This window comes from Stigmatopora argus, chromosome 9, assembly GCF_051989625.1.
Source record: "Stigmatopora argus isolate UIUO_Sarg chromosome 9, RoL_Sarg_1.0, whole genome shotgun sequence".
Taxonomy (NCBI): domain Eukaryota; kingdom Metazoa; phylum Chordata; class Actinopteri; order Syngnathiformes; family Syngnathidae; genus Stigmatopora; species Stigmatopora argus.
This window is the reverse complement of record NC_135395.1, coordinates 12,265,170-12,281,793: the sequence shown is the minus strand read 5'-3', so window position 1 is coordinate 12,281,793 and position 16,624 is coordinate 12,265,170. Positions and strand designations below refer to the sequence as shown.

At 38.7% G+C, this 16,624-nt stretch overlaps 1 protein-coding gene across 6 annotated transcripts in view; it reads left to right on the top strand.

The window, feature by feature from the left end:
• Nucleotides 1-1,848: 1,848 nt before the first annotated feature.
• The window catches only part of ablim3 (actin binding LIM protein family, member 3), a 30,907-nt gene continuing 16,131 nt past the window's right edge, over nucleotides 1,849-16,624 (top strand). For all 6 annotated transcript variants that reach the window (XM_077609822.1, XM_077609821.1, XM_077609820.1 and 3 more), the window contains exons 1-2: nucleotides 1,849-2,241; nucleotides 8,102-8,236. In XM_077609822.1, the coding sequence (XP_077465948.1) occupies nucleotides 2,229-2,241; nucleotides 8,102-8,236 (148 nt within the window). In that variant the 5' untranslated portion in view covers nucleotides 1,849-2,228. The remainder of the gene's footprint in view (nucleotides 2,242-8,101; nucleotides 8,237-16,624) is intronic.

Here is a 16,624-nt window from a genome sequence, read left to right as displayed (position 1 = left end):
GGAAGGCAAACTTCCTGTTTTTCTACTGTCAGTCTTTAGGATGTATGCTGTGCACAGAAATGACAGAACATGGTCAGCACTTGGGGCCACCAGGGGACATAGACAAACACAGAGAATTGACACATACTACTATTAACACATAAAACTAATTAACTATACTTGTTGTACACAGTGAAATGCGGTAAAATCCTTTGCAGCTACCAGGTTTTTTTTCTTCATATTTTCAAGTAGCTATCTTTGTTTGACTCTCAAAATATTGTAATTGACTATTTATAGAAACCACAAATATGCATGCAGGAATCAAACAATGACTTAACGCAAGGGTGTCAGATTTGGGTTGGTTCGTGGGCCGCTTTAACGTCAACTTGATTTCACGTGGGCCGGACCATTTTAGATATAATATTTAGATATTTTTTTTATATAAATGGATTAAAAGAACTGGATTAAAAGCCCTGAATATTCAGTTTTTTATAGATCTAAAACAATGTTTATTTTAGCTTTTTTAACTATATTTTTGATTTTACAAAATGATTTTTGAACTAAAAACACAGAAAAAAATTGATTACAAATTTTTAATTATTGATTTAAAAGGGGGAAAATCAAGAAATTTAATATACATCTATACTCTTCATTTTAATTTGATCCTAAAACAGAAAGTCGGCACTCATGATTTACTTTCCCGGGCCACACAAAATGATGCGGCGGGCCAGATTTGGCCCCCGGGCCGCCACTTTGACCCATGTGACTTAACAAATCAAGCAACATAACATAGGAGCAAATGTGAATGACTATGGAGAAGAGTCGGCGGCACTCACATCCCGTTGACCCATTGTCCAGTTTCCTTTGAGTTTCACTAGAAGGGCTTCCTCTGGAAGCAGTGGTTGGATTATTGGAGAAAACTCACATCTACACACCCCATACCTTACACGTCTATTTGTACGGAAGGACACTGGGCTGTTCGCTATAAATGGTCAGAGGGCACACATAAGAAAGAAAATCAATAAATTCCCACTTCCACTTACTGAAAGTAGTCATTCAATCTATAACGTGTATACATTTATGTTTCTTATGTTCTTTTGTATTATTGCAAAAGCAAAGCAATTGATCACAATATTCATAGAAGACAGACTCAAGCATTGGAGGAACAGAAAATGTATGGACTAGGTCTAGGTCTACAGTCTAGTCTAGGTACTACACACTGAAACAATTAAACTCTGAATGAAAACTAATTTGCTTACACCAATATTCCAGGAGATGGCAATGTAATAGAAGCTTTGGCAAATAGGCTGACCTGCATTTTTCTATACACATTATTACTCTATTACTATATTTTTTCTTTTTTTCCCTTTAAGAAGTGATCAGCGATTTACCCCCAGGATTGTGAGTAATTTTAGTTTTAATTCATTCATTGATATTCACTAGTTATTTTCGAACTTAATCAAAATGAATATAATTTGTGTGGACAGAAAATTAATACCGTGTGAAATATTTACATTGTTGTATTAACTATGAATTAAAAGCGAAAGCCCACACTTTTATCATGCAATTCCCAGGGTAATTAATACAGTTTAATAAATTGAGGAAACACAATTTTAATTTCCCCGAAATCTAACAGTAGGAAAAGTGTAAATACATGCTAACATCTAAAGAAAAAGACAAAATTTGCATATTTAAATGATTTAAATATGCAAATCTTGTCGCTTTATTTAGCTATGACTATCACTGCACTGATCTTTGATTCAAGTGACGCTCACGAGTCCCTCGTTGTTATGACGTCAAGGTGAAAAGGTGCGGACATTATTTTGAAAAGACTTGCCGGAAAAGGACAGCTGTGACAATGTGGCAGACTTTGTTTGTGAGAGACGCGCGAGCTGTCAGTGGCAGTCACAGTGAGCCGACCGGCAGGGAGAAACAATGTGGGCAAGGTGTATTCGGCTGAGCTGCTTTGTGTTCTAACTATTCCCCCTTTCTACGCTGAACAAACACCACACGCACCGACAACAGGAATTTGATTTGTCTTCTTTTATTCTATTTGTGATAGCTTTATATGACCCGTTTTCTCAGAGGTGGATTGGATTCGTGGCGAGGAGTGAGTGACTGAGGAGCATCATTGCCTTTCTTCACCGGAAATTCATTCTTAATGACACAATTTGGATATACGAGCCCAAGTGCATGGGACTGTTTTGTGTCAAAAAGATCTTGTTTTGGTTAACAACTCCTTGGACATCATGAGCTCTAATGGTAAGTCCATTCGTGTAGAGCGGTGAGAAGAACTACTGGAGATCGATAGTAACCCATCGGATCATTAGTTACTGATGAGGAGTTGTGTATGAGCTAATACATAAATGAACTAACACGAATTCTATTTGGTACAAAATAGTTCTGATACGCGAGTTAATCTAAGTGAGCTGCATTGAATTATTGAATTGAATGCTTTTATTGCCATTATACAAGTATAATGAAATGTAAAGCTTCACCATCAAGTGCATAAATAAATAATAATAAATAAATAATAATAATAATAAATAAACAATAAATGCATAAATAATAATAAATAAACAATAAATGCATAAATAAATAATAATAATAAATAAACAATAAATGCATAAATAAATAATACATAAATAATAATAGTAAATAAATAATAAATAAACAATAAATGCACAAATAAATACGTAATTAATAAATAAGTAGTCAGCATAGATAAGTAGTCAACACGGATAAGTGGTCACATAAGTAGGTACCACAATTTACAAAAATTAAAAGGTTTTCCTAATATTTTGCCTACAGATTCAACACAAGACGAGGTTGGTCAAGTTCATGACCTTTTTTTATTGGGTGGGGGGTAGGGATGTGGTGGGATCTTTTCCCAGTTTTCTCGTTCCATTTCTCCTCCATTTTAGACTATTCACACCCATACACAGTACAACCACTACCACTCCTCAATTCCTCTAATTCTTTTACAGCATACATACCTACTGAGTTGAAGCCTATAATGTTAAGTGATAACTCTCAGGAATATTAGCCCCCCCAGAGACTTTCAGCTGTTTCCTGTGCTTAAAAAAACACCTGTCACTTCTCCAACATGGTCATTGGAGGAGGAAGAGCTGCATGTCTTCCAGGCAGCCTGTTTTTTTGTCTCGTGGATTTTTGTGACTGTGATGTAGAGCATGACCATGATGCCTGGAGCCCCCTGTTGTACTTATCTTAGAATAACCCCGGGGGCTGCCGTGATGCTAAGCGGACCTTGTATCAGCTGACTCTGACCCTGATCCCCTGTCAGCTGAATCAGGGCTTTCCCCCCGAAGGGCTGGCGGCTCAGTGGATTCTGTTGTGCATTTGTACACATTTTCTCCTGTTAAATCACGAGCAAGACTCTTTAGATTTGTCAGCCAAGAACTTCTCAGTTGTAGAAGTTCAACAACTTCCAGTTCACTTCTTGCCCTGGTTCAAATGTGCAGCTTGTCCAATCATAGCCTATTAAAAAAGTATTTTTTTTCATCGTAAGAACCAACAATATTAAGCCAATACTTGTAGCTCTCACAGATCTACCCACAATTAATGCCATACTGCCTTTTTGACAACAATTTGGCAATAGGGACACAATAGAGACACACAGACATATTACCAGTCACTTAGAATTCACCAAGCACTCAAATACAGTTACGTGCCATTTGAAAGAAGGGAACCCGGTTCCCATTTTCTTTTTTTTAAATTTATTTTTTAGTTTCACTGTTCTTATTTGGGCTGGCACTCGCTAGACTAAGATATTTGGATTGAAATATGTAAAAGGTCAGGCCACCTCATGGTGTAGTGGTTCACTCGCCTGACTTCGATGTGGGAAAGCATGGGATCGATTTCCGGATGATGAATGAATGAATAATTAAAAGGTCAATTTTCAGCATCTTTGTTGGTTCATTCACGTCACATACATAGTTAAAATTGAGTTAGCTTTTAACACAGAACGTGCTTGTAGTGACGATGGAGAGTGCTCATGAACACACGTCACTAACATGTCAGTCAACCTGGGTTATACTGCTAACTGAATGCTCGAGGTGTATGTCAGCCCTGTCACAACAGGCAGATGGTGGTGGAACGTGCTAATTGAACACGACTCTCTCTGCTGGCATGAACACATCCTGAGTTTAGGGCGGGACAGTAAGTCAACATGTGTCCTCCTGTTCCCTCCGGCATTCTTCTGGTTCGTACATGAGTGGTTCAAAGCGTGTGCATTTTCTACTATGTTAGCCATGATAGACCGGAGGTCATCTTTGTAACCAGAATTGTTACACAGCGTTGACTGATTTGAACTATTTTTATATGATGAACATTGAGTCTAAATTAGTCTTGGTAAAAAGTGCTTCCCAACTAGTTTTTTAGCTGATGCACACTTTTTGAATTGAAAAAAATCTCCAGACACACCACAAGCTCAAAATCGTGAACTTTATTACGATGTAGCCTATAATAAAATTATAAAGTCATTCTCAACTAGACTTTATCAACAGGAATAAAATAAAAGCATTTCGATATCGAATTCTTCATGTTGAAGTCCCCAGACTCTGAACATCTTCCCGTCCAAGTAACGTAACAATAAGTAATAAAATTACTTTTATATTGTATTTTGACAACATATTTCTCCCAGTATTTCTTAAAATTCCCAACATTATATTAAATGCAGTTTTTTTGTGCAAATAAGCAGCCAAATTCTCATGATATCACATTTTTTCTCCTGTACATTACAATTGGAATCATGTAATGTTACAATGTGTGACTCAATTCTTGTAATATAACGACTTTAATCTTTACAACTTTTCTCTATTAAAATGTATGACTTCTTGGAAGATAATTTCCCGCCGGACCATTTCTTGGGGAATGACACAGTAGTTGTGAAACACTGAAATAAACAATTCAAAAAAAATTGTGATGAAATTGATATTGTGATTTTATTTTTAAAAAAAATCATGATATCAACTTCTGCTTTATCGCCCACCCCTAATTTTCATTGATCAAATAAATTAAGCAAAGGTTAGCTGATGGAATTAACATATGCAACATTGCTTGGGGCCTTTTCAATATAATACTATTGAATATGTATGATAAACCATTGTATGACGTTGTTCCCTTTTTACATGACCTTGGCCTCTGCTTAGATTGAGTGATCATTCACACTGTCAGTGGTAATGTAACCTTTTGCTCTCCCGCTGTACTGTAGCAGAATGTTAGTGGTGCCACTGAATGGACACTCCTCGCTTTGATGAATTCTCCCCCGCAAGGTCTTGGCTGAGTTCAAGGTTGAATACTGAATTGTGGGGTTTGACTGAAGGATAGAGACCCCATGATTTTCCACTGAAGACCATAGCTACATTTTGAAAAATTCATAAACTCAATGACTTCCATCTAGCTCTAAGACCTGGTCAGGCCAATGAACACAATGTGTGAATGTTAATTAGATTGGAATCCTCCAATAATAAATAAAACAATGTAGACTGTGACTCCAACAGCCGCAAATACCAGGTCCTCTTTCAACTTATTTAACGCTGTCAAGGTAAACAAATGTTGAATCACGTAAACGAGCTCTTTTTAAAAGCCAAAACATTTCAACATTTCCATCTTCCATCAACACTGATATGTTTTTGATGCATTATGGTGGCCATTTAATTGGTTACCAAGATTCAAGGAACGGCAACAGGCGTGGTTGTGTGAGAAAAATAGCAAACTGGTTTTGTGACATTTTGCAAAATGTTTTAACTATAAAACAACAGTTGACTGACTATGAGAACACAAAGGTGTTTATTACTGTAGTACTAGTATTAGTGATTGGATGAGTGTGTTTGGAATAGTTACCATGCCCGACTTTCTTTGCTCATATTTGTTCATTTCTACACTAAGAAGATGACAAAGATGTGATTGATTATAAAACAGATGTTTGATGAGCATATTTCATTGTTTTCTGTTTTTAGCCACTTGTACCAGGTCTTTTGGAATTCTAAGTTATGTTAATCAGTTTGTACATGAAAACGCTCTTTTGTCGAGCTGTATCAAGTTAAAAATAAGTTGAATATGATTTTTATTTTATTTTTAATTTATGCTTAACACAACCTTCCAACTTCATTGAAATTTGGCTGGAATGTTTCTTAACGAGTCGGACACAAGTCCTGGAACACAAACAGATTTGACTAAAATTCAACATGCAAATGTCCACTTAGTATGCTGAGGGATTTTAAATGTCTCAATTTAAGAGAGTGCCTTGGTATATACAATATATATACATATATACAATTTTACAGACTCTTGTATATTCATTGGTCACATCACCACAGAGCCGACTTACAGTAGGGCGTTTGCAATCAGCAATTTATTTCTCAGCAAGCTTAACTTATAAAACTAAAATAATGGGAGAAATAATGTTTTACACAAAATATTATTGTGATCTGTTGCAAAAAATACATATGTACCCGTCAAAAAAGCGACACATGACTCCTGAACCATAGGTTCCCTACCCCTGTCCTAGTCATTATTATCTCTTCATGCCTAACCTCAACCAATACCGGAGCATCCCCTGCGGCTGGGCTCCGAGCAGGCTATTCTCCGTGGCTGTCAGGTCAGAAGCAGAAATAGTAGCAGTCTCTTGGTCTCTGGGGAAGCTGTCTGCCGCACTGACCCTGGCTCTGTTCTTATCACCTGTCAGCCTCAGGCAGGATGCACTTTGGGCACTGGCCAACGGTGTTGTCTGGGATTACACCTGTTGCTTGGCAGCTATCAACAATGATCACAACCTCACATTAACGGGAACGTTTGAATGGGGATTGATTGGGAATGAATCCACTTACATAAATTAGACACATTACTCCACTAGTTGAGCAAATATTTCTTTAATTGCATAAAAATCAGGCAAATTAGAATGAATATTTCCAACTACTATATATATATAAAAACAAGCTGTCGGTGGTCAGAGAGGAAAAAAGGACAAAAAAAAACATGAGTCACACTTGCGTATTAGTCTTAGGCCCAGCCAAACTATGAAACTATGTCAGTGCAGAGGATATACAGTATTGTTTTGGCAATATTGTGGCTGAGCTCTGTAAAAAAATATCTTTGTAGTCGGTACGATTTTGCATTTGGTCACGTTATTGCTGTTTTAAAGCTAATGGAATCCCTGTTGTTGTTTTGTTTCTTAAGGTTTACTTAAGTATTCCTCTCTTTCTGTATCTTTTTTTTCCCTCTCGCATTCTCATATGTACAATGAAGTGTCAATATTTGTTCCAGTGGCTAGGTACTAATCAGATGGAGTAGTTGGTTCCACTGGCGACATTAGTATTGTGGGAAGAACAATGGGTTAACCGTGACTTGAGTGTGGGAGACCGAGAGTTGGACGCAAACAAGCTTGCATATTTCTATGTGGGCATCCCTCCGTATACATTCTACATTTTCTACATTCATGCCTGCATTCTGTCTCCAGTCCATGGGAGTTCACTGAGACAAGCTACTATATGCACAGAGCATCATACAGCTCTCAGTCGTCTGGATATGAGGCGTGCAAGGCTCTTCAACATTTTAAGTACCGTTAGCCCTTTGAGAATCCTCCAGGGAAATGGAATCAGTCGCTGAAGCACACTAGCCCATGTGCTGCCACCAGTGAAGCATCAAAGTCCTTCAGTCAGCTATTTAGGCATCTAGAAAGGCCAGCTGGTCATCCTGCCATTATACCACGCCACCATTGTAGGACTATTAGGATGCTCCTTGAGCAAAATGAAGAGTGAAATGAGCAAGCATGGCTGCAGCTGTTGGGTCATATGCTGCTTATAGATGTCTGGGTGTCTTTTGAAAACAACGGGATCCTTTTTTCAAAAGCAATAAAATGAGAGATTGTGTTTTTGTTAGCAAGCTTAAATTTGGTGTTTTAGCCATCAAATCTCGTGTCCTACCAGGCCCCTGGGTGTAAATTCCATAATGTATGGGGGAGCGGAGACACTTTGTTGTTTCTATTTGAACTTGAGGATTACTGTTAAAAAATACATTTTTGGGCCATAAGAAAAAAGTACATTGAATTGTACTGGGGCTGCAATGTTTACATACGCTGTGGCCTTTCTGTCCACTACAGCATATCTCCAAGGCTCAATTGGAGGTGAGTCAAGCAGAGGGCCAATCCGCTGTCAACGGTGTCGGGAAGTGTGCAAAGGAGAGGTGGTTCGAGTTCAAGAGACCCACTTCCATGTCAAGTGTTTTACATGCACAGGTAAGAATCCGTCTTTAAAAACTAGGACTGTTATATTTTTGCTATAATTTTTGCTTTGACAAATTCAAGCATTAGACCAAAAACAAGGACTGAGTCACACACTTGCTATTTCTGCAAACAACCTGCTTTAACTGCTTAGAATAGTGGATTCTCTTGCTAATCCATCTTAGTCCTCATGTTGAGTGCTATTAGTCCACACTGAGGATTGGAGTAGATCACAGTTGCCTTGCGGGGGACTTCGACTCCCGCTAAGGTAGCTTGTAATAGTACAGCCAACTCAAAGGGGATTCCCCTGTTGTGCACTACTGTCTAATGACATTGTTTCTAAGCTTTTTCTATGGTGCAATAGGAAAAGACGCGCACGTCCCATGGCATGTACATCGGGAATACCATTGAACATTTTTTTGTATATAATTATGACAAAAATAATCAGAATTATTTTTCCTTTGGAACATTGACATTCTGAGGAATTGGACAATTAAAGTTAAACAAGGTGCCTATTAATAAATCTTGAGATTATTTGTGTTTTTGTCCAGTTAAACCAATATTATTATTATTATTATTATTTGTATACCACCACAATCTACCTGTGCCCGGTGACTGATCTGGGATCAGTTCAGGGTGTCAAGGCAAATCAGTTTGGATAGACTCCAACATTTTGAGATACTGACTGGCATGGTAAAAAAAAGAACATGTATTCATCATTCCAATTTTTTTTTTTTGCAAGCACAGTGACGTTAATGAAGAAATTATGGTTCATGCATGGTTTTATGTATATGAGAGAGCTTGACTTTAATTAAAGGTTTAAAAATGTTTCTCCTTTAAATTATATATTTGGATTAGACTACTGAAAACACTAGAGGGTGGTGGGAAATTAAATCTTTCTTTTGCCAGCTTAGTCAGACAAACCCTCACCCTCCCAAACAAAATTGCCCACTTTCAACTGCACTTCTTTTTTGGCATTATACTATAATCTTTTTATTGTAATTCTTAGAGTATAATAGTTTAGGATGTGGTTTGCCTTTTGGATTTAAAGCTAACAAAAAAGAAAAGGGTCCCTTTCAAACATGACACTGATTTATTGCACACTTAAAAATAGGTGCACCTCTGCAAAAAGCCTCATTGACAGTTAAGAGAACTGTTTTTTTTTCATTGTGCTGAGGCGCCTGAAGCTGGTATCCTTTGGAATAGTGCTACCTAAGAAACAAATGTACTTTTAGTCACATGCACATTACAAATGAGGGATTTGAACAATGAGATGTTAGGTTGTGATTTGAGACAGCTAGTAAAACCAGGATTCACACGTACATCATAATACTTTGGAATGTTGATCGGTGGCAGTCAATGTTCCCTGTAATTTTTCTCATGTCTGGGCATACAAACAAACTCCCTGAGCACACTGAAGACCACTGTGAGCAACATCAGAAGTGCTTGCTATGGCCACACACCAGTATCACACATTTATACTATCCATAAATGATTTAGTCATAATAACATTTCATGATTAATACTTTTTACTTTGGTTTGGGAAGTCAACGTTTACATTCACTTTAGCAGGTTTAGCAATAGCGTCACTTAACTCCGCAGCACTGTAATGCACAAGTACTGTTAATGGCGTGATTGGCTGCGTAGCATAATTGCATCGTATCCTATGATTGGCTGGACACCTGTCACTCACTGAATTACATGGTAAAATGTTACAGAAAAAAATGGATTTTGCAGTTTTATTGATAGAATTAGTGAGATAATATTGCACATGAACAGTTCTGAACACTTGATCCCACTAACTTTATGTTTTTCTTTTGTTATATTTGTTAGTGTCTCATCTATTTGTTATGACTGTTTCAAAAACGGACGTGCAATATGGAAATCATTACTTAAATCATCTTTCACCTTGCGTACATTCTGTATTCCAACAGGATTATATTATATCATCCCCACTAGGTGGACACCAGGCCACTCACTATAGCATGTCGTAGTCAAACACACGCTCTCATAACGCTTATTCTGCCTGAATCCACACATACATTTGTGCATGCATTTGAGTACACTCATGCACTATCACTGTGGTTGTTAAGGGTTGCTGTGGTAACGGTCTGATGGGGCACCCGTGCCCTGGTTGGTGGATATTCTCAGCATCTCTATGGTGCTATTAACCAATCACAGAGAGCCATTCTGTCCCCCAGAGGACGAAGGGGGGTGAACACAGGAAGACAACAGAGGAAAGAATTGGGGGTGGGGTTGTTTGTGTCACTGAAGCATTACATCATAACTTTGTGTCTAACATACAGTAGATTCATGTCTCCCACTTTTTTACCTTTACGCACTCTGAGACACTTCACTAGAATCTGAGCAAACCTTTATGGATTAAAATCAAACTGCCTTTTCATATTTCACAGAGCTTTAGCCATCTCAGTGAGGCAATGGGGCATTATTGTGTGGCCAGACAATTCTATGTCCCTGGCTATAATGTGCTCTCCTATGTGGGCCTCTGCATAGCCAGCAGTTTTCCACAGCTTTTATTGTTTGCTGTCTGACTCCCCCTCATGCACAAATGTACTGTGTGTTCCTTTGAACTTTCAAAATTCCATCTTTGGCTTCAATTTTATGTAGTCTTCAGTATTTTGAAAGATGACTGGTTACAAATATAGATACATCGTTTAAGGGTTGATTTTGTTTAGCTCACTTGCTTAGCTACTACGACATCTTTTATCCTCTCTGTTTTTTTCTTGTCCTTTCACCCTCTCCCCCTCACTGTCACTCAACCGTGAATTCAATTTCTCATCATGGGACAAGATGACATTGTCATTGAGGGTGTGCGGAGACTAACGGCATGTGCCACTTCACCAGGGTGACAATCCTACGTCAATAAATAATTGCCTTCTCTGTCAGATGTGTTCTTAGACTTCAGAAAAAAATGGTGTAGTTCAAACAGTGCATTTTGTCGCCCCTAAATTACACTGTAAAACTATGGCAGGTATTTCCTCTTTTCCTTGTCCTTCCTTTAACCTTCCTCGATATTCCTCTCATATTTGCACAAAAAGGCTGAGGGTACCTTATTGAATAATTGCTTCTCTACAGTTATGTCTATACAGCTCTAGTTTTCATTTAGGTCACCACAGTGGGTTCAAATCAATTCACCTGGGATCTAAATTAAGTTAAGGCAGTCAAGTTTTAACTGAACCTTACTGGACCGGTTTGACACCCATGATTTAGAGTCAGTATTTGCACACTACCTCGATGACTCCAAATTCTCTTCTTCTCAGACAAATCCATGAAAAAATGTATACTAGTAATAATAATTCAGCCTGCCATTCTATAGTATTCTTTGGTATACAAAATGTCTTAAAAGGCTTTTTAAAATTTGTCCTAGAAAAGCTGCATGTGATTTTGTAAAAAGGTAGTTGCAAAAAACAGGCAGGAAAATGTCAACATCATCAGCATAGTATGCAAAAGTTGACACTCAAATAAGGTCATTAATAATACTACTACTTCTCCAAGAAAAGAAAAACTTGTTTCAAGCCTTGTGCCACTCTTCATCCACTCCCCTTTACCTCGCTAAAGAGAGTTGGAGGAACTAACCCACCAATGTAGTCTGATTTACGGCTTGACATACCTCCGGGGAGGGTAGCAGAACTGTCCCCCCGGTGACCCAGACAGCTGGAAAAGACAGTGGGCGACAGACCCGAGAGTTGAAGCAGACCTTATAGCTGGATAGTGTATAGTTGGGCATAAGGATGATCACAGATTTTTCCTGTGAAGTGGGCCTTCAGAGCTCACCTTGTTTCTTATCGTCTGGTTTCATACAACCTTGGGCTGCCACACAAATCACATGCACTTTTTTTCAAAGAAAATTTAAGCATGCGCTTTGGAAAGAATGTCAGATGCATCGCTTTTAAGTGTGAACACCACTGACTTTTTCCACACCCATCAACAGACTTCTTTCCCTTTCCTTTAAGACAACCCTTTTCTTTTTGGGCTACTCGTCCTTTGTATGAGAAAAGTTTAATACTAGTTTACTCGGTGGAACATTGATGCTTGCTTGGCATGAAGAAGTACACGCAGACCAAAACGGGAAATTTCACTGTGAAATCGACATTTGGAATCCGCCTTTCACCCTGATCACTCGTGTACTTTTGCATGACCTCCTTTCAGCTTCCCCGAGCTGTGACCAGTGGGATAAAATTGTGTTCAAAGACACAAAATCTTAGGGCTATCCTTTTCAATGTTTTTTTTTTTCATTCATTCAGTAAGACCTCCCTTTGGACACAATTAATACCATCACTCATCCTCTGCATTCATCTTTCTCTACCAATGTCTGAAGGCTTAATATATCTAAGATTTAACTCACAAAAAAACAAAGAAAAGACAGAGGTTGTGAAAAAAAAGAAAGAGACACAGTTAGAAGTGGGGGGGTTACATCAAAATGTAGCTTCCTGTAGCCATAGCAACCGCTGATGCGCTAGTCCAATCACCACGCCAAAGTCTGGTTGCTAGGGAGAGAAGCAAGTGCAGGAGGCAATGGGATTCCTCTCGAACACATCTACATTACATGTGAGACAGGACTGTATTTAATACTTATCACGTGATGGTATTACTATTGTCTTGTGTGCTAAATTATTAGAGCACATGAAATAAAAGGTTAGTGAAAAAATTTTACTGCTCTGTTCGACCACATAGCATTGCTTTCATATAAGTGAGTCATCATTTGACAAGTTGCTTCTAGGTCCTCAGAGGTCTTCATCAGCCGGACTTGTTTGAAGAGAGGGGTAACTGGGTAACCATCTGTCGTTATCCAATACCATTGCCAAGTGCCGAAAGAGAGAAGTCATTCATGCATATTTCTCCACTCTGGAATTTTGCTTCCAGCTTCCATCCGCTCTCTTTGTTCATGTGTAGATACCGCCCAAGTTTGTTATAGTTTAGTAGGAAACCTGCATGCTAATTATATCAGAAAATACTGTAGTAGTTGCATTATTTAAAACATCATCATAGGCCAGCGGTGGCGAACAAGTTAGGCACAAAGAGCAAAAATTTTAAACTGTGCGAGTCAGAGAGCCACATCACGCAATGACCTCCCAAAACAGACACACACACACACAAACACATAATTAAAACCATACTATTCACCATAACACTTTCTTTCTCTTAGAAAACAACAATGTGCTCTTTTCAAGGTAAGTGTCCACCCTCACATAGAGTGTGTTAAGAGAGAATAAAAATAACGTGACATGAAACGAGGCAAAGAGCAATGGTATATACAAAATATGATAAGAAGCAAAGAGCCACATTCATTTTGGCCGGAAACCACATGCGGCTCGAGAGCCACATGTTCGCCACCTCTGTCATAGGCCATCAGAGTCATTGTCATCGGAATGCTTTTACAAACCTTACCAAAGTATACCACAAAGAGTATGCACTATTAATGTAAAAAGTGACTCAAACCAAAATCTCAAGAACCATTGCTTACTTCCAGTTCATGCCAATAGGAATAATAAGCTCTGCGTTTATAAATCTTTTACTCAAGGACGAGGCTCATAGTATGCTTCAAAATGCATCTGTTTATGTTTACAATTCAGATAACTTCCTATATCCACCTCCGGCCCCCTGCCAACAGTCTTTGCAATTTGACACAACTGGCCACCCATAAAACATAATCCTTATACCTGTTAAATTGAGCATGTCAGCATTTTGCCAAAAGCCTTTGTACTTAGATGCAGCCTAACATTACAGCCAAAATGGCTGCGGCTTCTGTCAGTCTCGCTTTTTTTCCGACCAAGTGTTATTTGGCATGACTTAAAAATAGCTTCTGTAAACTTGGCATGTTATAAAATTTATGCAATATATGAAAAGAACTCACAGCCTCATACTTGTAGTTTAGTTTGAGGAACCCAGCCGCTTTAGATTAGCACTGTCCGGGCTTATTATCAAATTCTCATTTTCCGTCATTATCATTTAAAATGCCCTGAAATTTCAACAGTAGAGCTAAAACACTTCCAAGTGTGCAAAAAGATACATTTGTTACTGCAGAAAGGATGACCTCTACCATAGACCACACTTTACCATGCACAACTGCATAATTAGCTAAGATGATATCACAGTGAGAGACACAACAATGAGAGTGTGAGGATAATGTTGAAAAATTGTGGTCAGCCCCAGAATGATTTTCACCTACACTTAAAAGCCCTGATACAATGAGAGAGGTTTGTTGTCTGGACTATTTTAGGATTCAAGGCTGGGCTGACTTGAGAAAGGAATTTTAATTGTGTCAGTTGGCAGACGATAAATACCCAATCACCCAGACCCCCTGTTGGTGTCTAATCAGTGTAGTTCTAATGACCACAGCTGCACACACGGGCCAATGTGTAAACTGTCAATCGCCAGGCCCATGATCTCTCACCAAGTCCTTGGATTGCCTCACATCAAGTTAAAATACATTTCTTCCTTCTTGCATTAGCCTTCCACTCTGGGATTGATCATAAAATTGGGTCATTTTTTTGCTTTTCCGCTTTTTCCGTACTGATTATCCTTGCAACGTTTGCGGGGGGTGCTGCAGTCTCTCCCAACCAACTGTAGATAGTAGGTGGGTGACACCCCGAATTGATTGCCAGACACACAAGGACACAAACAACCATTCACTCTCCCACTCTCTTTTTGGGATGTGGGAGGAAACTGAACCGGGAGAAAACCCACGTAGGCAAAGGGACAACACCCAACATTTTGTGTGTCTTTTAATAAATATTGATATGAAAAGTCTACTCTGCCAAAAATCAGGGGGAATTCATGGGCCACTAAAAAAGACCAAACAAGTTCTACTTTGGTTTTACTAGACTGCAGATTTTATGAGCAAATGTTGCGACCATATTCAGCCTCTTTGCAGCTGTAACCAAAGCCTTTCGTCTGTGAGCCAATCTAAGCCATGCCTCCGCAGGGACTTCAAATTCTGATCCATCTCAAACCATACTTTGGGCTGCAAAAATGGTGAATGTGGAATGAATTTAGACTTGGACTTTAGACCCTAAAATCTAGCTCTTTCAATGCTTGGGGAGAATTACATCCATACTTAATAATCATTCGAACATTCAGTCTCTTTGTAATTAAGAAGTTGGTAATCCCAAGTAAATACATTTAACATAATCTTACTGGAAAAAAAAATTCAAAACAAAGTTTGAGGTACTAGCTGTCACTAGAGATAATAGTTAAAATGTTTTATAAAAGGCAAGATCCACTGTAAAATGTTTGGGTTTCACCGCAGTGACATGAACATCCATAAAAAAAACTATAATTTCGATGCGGACTCTTTTGATAGGGCAACAGTTGGAAAGCTTGTTTTACATATGACCACCAAGGGTGAGAGACATTTGCAATGCCGACATTTTGTGCACACTGGCGTAAACATCTTAATTAACCAGAGCTAATCGGACCATACAGTACAGTGTGAGCAGATGCAATGAGCCAGCTGTGAATTTGTCAGGCGTCCCTATGCTAATAAATTGCATTTGGCAAAGTGTGAATATTCTATCAGTCTGGATAACAGACTGTGAAGCAGAAGAGAGGGAAATGGCTTTCAAGCATTTCAAGAAATAAATTTTTTTTCTGTTTCACTTTTCCATGATCGGATCGGATAGCATGTGATTAAGACTTGGGTAGGAACCTCATTTCGACTGGATCAACATTTTGTGGGGACGCTTTGAAGGCAGTGGTTGTGAAAATGTGGTTGACACATTTTACATGAGTTGATTTTCCTGTTTTCCACTTCCCTCAGTTTACCGTTGTTTTCGGGACATCTCCAATTGATGCCGATGATTTGTCAAGATGATAAAGATATCTTATTACAACTCACTGTACACACTCACATTTCATTGCCCTCACTCTGCATATGTACTTAAGAGATGGATTTATATGTTTCCAACCATTTTCCACTGCGGAGTCTTTTTTGTTCCTATGTGAAGACATATTGATCTTTTATTACACCATTATGTTCTTTTATATGAAGGGCTTCATTCAGAGTTTTACTATTTTATGTGTTTGTGTATAAACTTGATGTCCAATGATAGACTTTGTTGGAAAGTTGTACTTGCAAATGTGATTTGGCATATAATTTTTCTATTTATCATTTCTTGGTAATCCAATTCCCCGTAAACTGTAAATAGGGCTGTCAAGATTAGCCATATAGTGACGACGGTACTCGGACGTTTGGTTGCTGGACGTTTGGTCGCCGGACGTTTGGTCGCCGGTCGTTTGGTCGCCGGACGTTTGGTCGCCCGGACGTTTGGTCGCCCGGACGTTTGGTAGAACGGATGTTTGGTCGCCGGGTTTGCTCCCTCTTATGAGAGGGAGAGAGACAGAGAGTTTACTGTTGAAAGCGAGCAACCAGGTAATCTCTCG